Source organism: Procambarus clarkii, chromosome 31, assembly GCF_040958095.1.
Source record: "Procambarus clarkii isolate CNS0578487 chromosome 31, FALCON_Pclarkii_2.0, whole genome shotgun sequence".
NCBI lineage: Eukaryota > Metazoa > Arthropoda > Malacostraca > Decapoda > Cambaridae > Procambarus > Procambarus clarkii.
The window spans coordinates 11,886,332-11,895,048 of NC_091180.1; the positions used below are offsets into that span (position 1 = coordinate 11,886,332).

Here is an 8,717-nt window from a genome sequence, read left to right on the forward strand (position 1 = left end):
AAAAATTATTGTAAATATATTAATTCAGGAAAACTTGGCTTATTAGGCAAATCGGGCCTTGAATAGTAGGCTGAGAAGTGAGTTCTGGCTACTAGGTACGACATATATATATATATATATATATATATATATATATATATGTCGTGCCTAGTAGCCAGAACTCACTTCTGAGCCTACTATGCAAGGCCCAATTTGCCTAATAAGCCAAGTTTTCATGAATTAATTGCTTTTCGACTACCTAACCTACCTAACCTAACCTAACCTAACTTTTTCGGCTACCTAACCTAACCTAACCTATAAAGATAGGTTAGGTTAGGTTAGGTAGGGTTGGTTAGGTTCGGTCATATATCTACGTTAATTTTAACTCCAATAAAAAAAAATTGACCTCTTACATAATGAAATGGGTTGCTCTATCATTTCATAAGAAAAAATTTAGAGAAAATATATTAATTCATGAAAACTTGGCTTATTAGGCAAATCGGGCCTTGCATTGTAGGCTGAAAAGTGAGTTCTGGCTACTAGGTACGACATATATATATATATATATATATATATATATATATATATATATATATATATATATATATATATATATATACATATATATATACATATATATATATATATACATATATATTTCAAAACAGATATCTCGCTTAACACAATATCCAAGACAGGCAAAATCAAACCTAAAACGACGAATCTGGAGTCCGTTCTTGGAGTAGAATCCGCTGAGCTAACAAGATCTGCATATCAGATGAATGCTTATTGAGGATTTACCCCGTCTCGCGTTCGTGAGATAATGAGATCATAGTGGATGAATACGCATTTGCAATCTCCGCTATACAGCCACCAAGCGATAAGAAGTTGACTGATTGAATTTAGCGTTTCTGAGGCAAGTCGGATTGAAGGAGATTTTGTTTTTTTCCTCAAGACAAGAGTGACTAATTGGTGACATATTTGTGACAGCTCATATTGAATGATGTAGTTTTGAGACAACGAGTTGATTGTAGACGGGTCTGTGGTAATTGGATTGAATGGAGTCATATTTGTGATTGAATGGAGGTATATAAAGGCACTTGAGAAATGCGAGTCTTACAGATACCTTGGTGTCCCCATTAACGACCCTGGGTACCTTTCTTCTCTCAAGAGGAGACTGTGGGAGAGATTAAAGTCCTTGCGGGTCCTTGTTGGTGTCAATCAAGGAATTAACGTGAGACTTGCTAGAATGTTCTATGTATCATTGCACCTAACAGTGCAAACATTTCTACAGAAAATCTAAGCCTTTATAACTCCCTCTGTCCAATGCTAACGAAACAAGTCACAACTAAAAGGCTAAACAATCCTTGGCTTACAAAGGGGATACTTAAATCTAGTAATAAAAAACATGACCTTGAGAAGTATAGGTTAGGAATCGTCTCCAAATAATTTTCAAAGATTTACTCATCAGTGTTGTCTAAAATAATTAGAAGATCCAAAATAAAATACTACGAAAATAAATTTACCCAAATTAAGGGCAACATTAAGAAAACATGGAGCACTATTTCCCAAATATTAGGATCAAAAAGATTTTGAATAAAAAACCAATTCTCCTATCTAATGACGATGGTGTGCTTTCCGCCTCAGACACTGCTATTGAATTCAATAGGTTCTTCTCCTCCATTGGGACATCCGTTGCTCATGATATTCCATCCTCACTCACTAATATTAAAGACTACCTTACAGGTAACTATCCAGAGTCTCTGTACCTACCTCCTGCTAATTCCTCTGATGTTAATGAGGTTTCTTTCCCTTAAAACTAAGTCAAGTGCCCTTGATGAGATACCATCTCTAATTTACAAAAAAGCCTCCAGATTTCTAGCTCCTGTATTGCATTGCTCTTCAACAAGTCACTTGACCTCCAAACCTTTCCAGATATTCTAAAAAAAAGTGAGAGTAACCTCAGTTCATAAATGTGGTGATCTCACTGATGTCAACAATTAAAAACCTATATCAATCCTGCCTAACTTGTCAAAAATATTTGAAAAACTAATCTACAAGCAGTTTTACTCTTATCTAGCCAAACTCAATATACTTAGCTCTTGTCAATATGGCTTCAGACCCAATAAAAGCACTAACGATGCACTGATTAGTATGATTAACTTGATACATGCAGCTCTTGATAAAAATGAGTTCCCTGTTGGGATATATGTGGACCTGCGTAAGGCTTTTGACACTATCAACCACCAAAACCTTCTTCTTAAATTACATCATTATGGAGTCAGAGGTCACTCCCTGCAATACCTTCAGTCTTACCTTACTGACAGGCTCCAGTATGTTTCTGCGAATAATTCCATTTCTCCGACCCTACCCATCAACATTGGTGTTCCTCAGGGCAGCATACTTGGCCCTCTCCTCTTTCTCATCTACATTAATGACCTTCCAATGCCTCCCAACATCTCAAACCAATCTTATTTGCTGATGACACAATCTTCATTTTCTCCAGTCCAGACACTCTTGCTCTAAATGTCACAGTGAATACTGAACTTAATAAAGTCCATCTTTGGCTAACTGCTAACAAACTCACCCTTAACATTGACAAAACTTTCTATATCTTGTTTGGTAATAAATCCTCAAATGAAGTTAATCTAAGAATAAACAATATCCAAATTAGTAACAAAGTTGATGGTAAATTCCTTGGTGTCCTCATAGTCAACAAGCTGAATTTCCAGTGACACATTCTAAATATAGCAAAAAGAGTTTCTAAAACTGTTGGCATTCTTTCTAAGATCGGATATTTTGTACCTCGCCCTGCCCTGGTGACACTCTATTACTCTCTCATCTATCCTTATCTCAACTATGGTATTTGTGCTTGGGGTTCTACTTCCCAAAATCATTTACGTCCTCTAATTACTCAACACAAAACTGCTATTAGAATAATATCTAAGTCTGGCCCCCAGAAATCACTCGGTACCCTTACACAAATCTTTGAATATGTTAGATATTAAGTCACTGCACATGTTCTCATGTGTACTCTATATATTTAAAACTCTGAACTGTAATTTCAATCCTGACCTTAAAAGCTTCTTAGAAGGTTGTAACAGAACCCATGGGCACCTCACCAGAAACAAATACCTATTTGATATTCCAAGAGTACGACTTAACCAAACTAGAAATGCTCTTCAAATCAAGGGACCCAGAATGTGGAATGACCTTCCCAATCATGTCAAAGGCTGTACCTCTCTCAACCAGTTTAAGATAAAAATTAAGCACTACCTAATAAACTCCATGTAACCTACTTTACCCCTAAATGTCAACCCATGTCTTGTGTTTTTCATGTGAGGGAAATCTTTGAAACCTCTTTATCGATTGCTTTGAAATTTTGACACAACGTTGCATTCGAATAGGTGCGTCTTTTTATATATCTACTATATACATGACTCACCTGTGACAGGAAAAACATGTTTTTTTTTTAAACAGCGCCATCTGTTGGACATAAGAGCAACACACGCTGTAATCTCCGAAACCTACTATATAGATGCCACCCCTGTGACAGGTAAAAACATGCGTTTTTGAAAAACAGCGCCATCTGTTGCACATAATAGCAACATGCACGCTATACTAAATATGTCACGAGTTCCATTTCAATGTTTCCGATTGCATTGATAAATTTTATTTTCAAAAATTTATATTTATTTTATTTTTATTAAATTATTTTGTGTGACATTGTATTGGAATTGAGCTGTATTGTTTACCATACCGTTCATTTCGTAAATATAAGTATAGATGCCACACCTGTGACAGGTAAAACTATGTTTTTCTTGAAAAACCGCGCCATCTATTGCATGTAAGAGCAAAACACATGCTATACTAAATATGTTACAATTCCATTTAAATGTTTCTGATTGCATTGAAAAATTGAATTTTCGTATATTTTGATTTATTTTCATTTTCATTTAATTATTTTGTGCGAATTGCATTGGAATTGAGCTGTGTTGTTTACCATAGCGTTCATTTCGTGAGTATGGTTTATTTTTTTATTTGTTCATATTTTCATTTCATTTTTTAATTGTTTTTCTTATATTTCAGTGATGGGAACATCAGATCACTTGATGTTCCCAATTTTCTGATGGGAACATCAGACCATTTGGGAAGGCATCGGACGAGGGAGTGGGGAATGGTGGGGATGACGAGGGGACGGGTGTGTGGGGGAAATGGTGGGGAGGACTGGCGGACAGGGAAAATTGCTGTGGCTCAGCAACGCACATGCGTTGACCCCACCCGGCTTCAGGGTGGGGGTCAGCCTCTACATCAAAGCCACACTCATCTGTACTGAGCTGCTAAACACCTCAAATGATATGGTGGAAGTGCTGATAATCAAAATAGAGATCCTAAATGTAGTTGTTGTCCTTGTATATAAGTCACAGGAGGCAAACCCTCAGCAGTTTAAAGACCAACTAATGAAAATAGAACACTGCTTGGAAAACCTCACAAATCCAGCTCCGAACATCATCCTGCTTGGGGACTTCAACCTACGGCACCTGAAATGGAAGCACCTGGCTAATACAGTAATATCAGAAAGAATACCAGGAAGTAGCCTAAATGAACAGGCACATGCAAATGACCTGCTACGGATGTGCGACAGGTTTGCCTTAAACCAGCAAATAGTAGAACCAACTAGGAAGGAGAACACGCTGGACCTCATTTTCACTAATAATGATGAATTGATCAGGAACATAATGATTACAAATACCTGTTACTCAGATCACAACTTAATTGAAGTTATAACAACCATGGGGAGTAGACCTTCAAAACCAGTCCAGATTCCCGGTGGAGGAGATTTCAGCAAATTCAACTTCAATAATAAACAGATAAACTGGGAGCAAATAAACCAGGACTTCACAGAAATAAACTGGGAAGAACAGCTAGAAAATGCAAACCTGAACCAGTGCCTGGAAAAAATAAGCTCAGTAGCACTAGAAATATGTTCAAACCGCATACCTCTAAGAAAAAAGAGGAAGAGATGCAGATTGGAACGGGAACGTCGTTCCCTATATAGGGGAAGAAAACGAATCGCGGAACAACTTGAGAGTCGCACTCTATCTCAAGAACGGCGAAGAAGGTTAGGTAGAGAAATAGAAACAATTGAACGGAAGCTACAAGAATCATACAAAACCCAGGAGAGGCAAAGAGAGCAAAAGGCCATCAGTGAAATAGAAAGAAATTCGAAATATTTTTTCTCCTATGCAAAATCAAGATCAAAAACCACATCTAGTATCGGGCCCCTGCGAAAGGGAGATGGAACTTTCACCGATGACAAAGAAATGAGCGAGCTACTGAGGACGCAGTACGACTCTGTTTTCAGCGAGCCATTAAACACACTAAAGATTGATAACCCAAATGAATTTTTCATGGATACGATACCAACATCAAATCATATATCAGACGTCACCCTATCCCCACTGGATTTTGAAGAAGCCATAAACAGTATGCCTATGCACTCTGCACCAGGCCCGGATTCTTGGAACTCCATATTCATAAAGAACTGTACAAAACCACTATCGCAGGCCCTCCACATTCTGTGGAGACAAAGCCTAGATACTGGCGTTATTCCTGATATACTAAAAACAGCAGAGATAGCACCACTTCATAAAGGAGGAAATAAGGCAGAGGCAAAAAATTACAGACCGATAGCACTAACATCGCACATCATAAAAATTTTTGAGAGAGTGCTAAGAAGTAAGATCACAAAATACATGGAATCACAGCATCTCCATAACCCCGGACAACATGGTTTCAGAACAGGGCGCTCTTGCCTGTCGCAGTTGCTGGACCACTATGATATGGCATTAGATGCTATGGAAGACAAACAAAACGCTGATGTAATTTACACAGATTTCGCAAAAGCTTTTGATAAATGTGACCATGGTGTTATTGCACATAAAATGCGTTCAAAAGGAATTACCGGAAAAATAGGCAGATGGATCTACAATTTCCTGACCAACAGAACCCAATGTGTAATAGTCAACAAAATAAAATCCAGTCCATCAACCGTGAAGAGCTCAGTCCCCCAGGGTACTGTGCTTGCTCCAGTACTTTTTCTCATCTTCATATCGGACGTAGACAAGAACACAACCTATAGCACTGTATCATCCTTTGCAGATGACACTAGGATCTTCATGAGAGTAGGCAACATAGAGGACACGCCGAACCTCCAATCAGATGTAGATCAGGTCTTTCTATGGGCTACAGAAAATAATATGGTGTTTAACGAAGATAAGTTCCAGCTCATGCGCTATGGAAAAAATGAAAATATAAAAACGGAAACCACGTACAAAACTCAGGCAAATCATAACATAGAACGAAAAGGCAATGTAAAGGATCTGGGTGTACTCATGTCGGAAGACCTTACCTTTAAAGAACACAATAAAGTAGCCGTCACAACTGCAAGAAAAATGGCAGGTTGGATAACAAGAACTTTTCACACTAGAGATGCTATACCGATGATGATACTTTTCAAAACGCTTGTGCTCTCTAGAGTGGAGTACTGCTGCACAATGACAGCACCTTTCAAAGCTGGAGAAATTGCTGACCTGGAGAGCGTGCAGAGATCCTTTACTGCTAGAATCCACTCAGTAAAACACCTAAACTATTGGGACCGACTAAAGAGCCTAAAACTGTACTCTCTTGAGCGCAGGCGGGAGAGGTACATAATAATTTACACGTGGAAAATATTAGAGGGGCTGGTCCCAAACCTGCATACACAAATAACATCACATGAGACCAGAAGACATGGTAGGATGTGCAGAATACCCCCGTTGAAAAACAGAGGTGCAACTGGTACTCTGAGAGAGAACTCTATCAACATCAGAGGCCCGAGACTGTTCAACACGCTTCCACTACACATAAGGGGCATAACTGGTCGACCCCTCACAGTGTTCAAGAGAGAACTGGATAAGCACCTCCAAAGGATACCTGACCAACCAGGCTGTGACTCATACGTCAGGCTGCGAGCAGCCGCGTCCAACAGCCTGGTTGATCAGTCCGGCAACCAGGAGGCCTGGTCGACGACCGGGCCGCGGGGACGCTAAGCCCCGGAAGCACCTCAAGGTAACCTCAAGGTACCTTACGGGCTATTCATGCCCGTGCCATCTCTTGTGTGGCTTAATCTTCATCGATCGATTAATCATCAATATAATATCGACAGTGGTTTAGTTAACCTCACAACCATTTGGTCACCACTTGGTCCGGGAGACATCTCCCGTCACGCAGGGTGCAGTTGCGCCTCCACAGATCTCCAGTATCATCTTTTGATACTGGTAATGGCTCGAAAGGGCCACCACTTACGGGCTATTCATGCCCGTGCCACCTCTTGGGTGGCTTAATCTTCATCAATCAATCAGTTAACCTCAGTACAGACGCTTGGGAGTTACCACACACACACATCTTCAACCTAGCTTAAGAATGTAGCACTCGGTGTATTCAATTCCAACAATCCCCAAGACACTTCAGCTTCGACACAGAGCAGACAATAGACTCCGACCGCATCGAGCTTTCATGCTCTCGTTCCCCATAGATTTTCCACGCTCTCGGCCGCCTTGAGCTCCCACGCTCTTGGCCCCATCGAGCTCCCACGCTCTCGGCCACATCGAGCTCCCACGCTCTTGGCCCCATCGAGCTCCCACGCTCTCGGCCTCATCGAGCTCCCACGCTCGCGGCCTCATTGAGCTCCCACGCTCTCGGCCCCATCGAGCTCCCACGCTCTCGGCCTCATCGAGCTCCCACGCTCGCGGCCCCATCGAGCTCCCACGCTCTCGGCCTCATCGAGCTCCCACGCTCGCGGCCTCATTGAGCTCCCACGCTCTCGGCCCCATCGAGCTCCCACGCCCTCGGCCTCATTGAGCTCCCACGCTCTCGGCCTCATCGAGTTTCCACACTCACCATCCCGGATCGAGCCTCCACACTCTTCCGCATTCAGCTCCGCGACTCCGGCCGCACTCTGCTCCAAGCTTCGTCTCAACGTCTACGACCCTGCCAACAACCGACTGCTGTAACCAAGACTACTAAATAAATATGAAAACCCACTAAACACTGTGTAGCTAATCTACCCAACAACATAACATAATCGTACGTTACAGCTGGAAGGCTACACATGAAACATGCCGCAAGGTTAAGAAACTAGAGCCGCAAGGTCACTGCAAAGAGTGAGCCATAAGGTCCCAGGGTCCAAAAAAGTGTTTACGCCCGAAGTCAAAGAGTAGGTGGGTCCACGCCCAAACAAAGCAACTACTATTGCAAGCCAGACGTGATACAGCTGATATCGAAACGTTCAAAATACTGAATAATTTGGAGGATGTTGATTAGGACAACTTTTTCAAAAGGTCAGATGTAACATGGACAAGAGCAACGGTTTCAGGGTCAACAAGCCACAATGTAGGACTGAGAACAGGTGATACCTTTTCACCCACAGGGTTATAAACCCATGGAACCGCCTACCCACCGAAGCAGTAAATGCCAATACTTTGCTGAACTTTAAAATCCAGCTTGAAAAAGTCATCAGGACGAATGGGGGGATATTTGAGAAGCCGCCGGCTTCCTGTCTTCATCAAGGCCACTAGAGTGTTAGTGGCCCTCAGGTAAATTACGGTTAATTTGAGTATGTGTAGCATATAATGCAAAATGCGGATGAAATATGTAGTCTTCCCTCAGTAAAATATGGTTTTCATGTTACGAAAGGT

General features: G+C 41.1%; 1 protein-coding gene across 1 annotated transcript in view; it reads right to left on the minus strand.

The window, feature by feature from the left end:
• Positions 1-7,778, minus strand: part of LOC138370175 (golgin subfamily A member 6-like protein 22) — a 59,913-nt gene extending 52,135 nt beyond the window's left edge. The window contains exon 1 of the mRNA XM_069334163.1: positions 7,523-7,778. Coding sequence (XP_069190264.1) covers positions 7,523-7,778 — 256 coding nt within the window. The remainder of the gene's footprint in view (positions 1-7,522) is intronic.
• Positions 7,779-8,717: the final 939 nt, after the last annotated feature.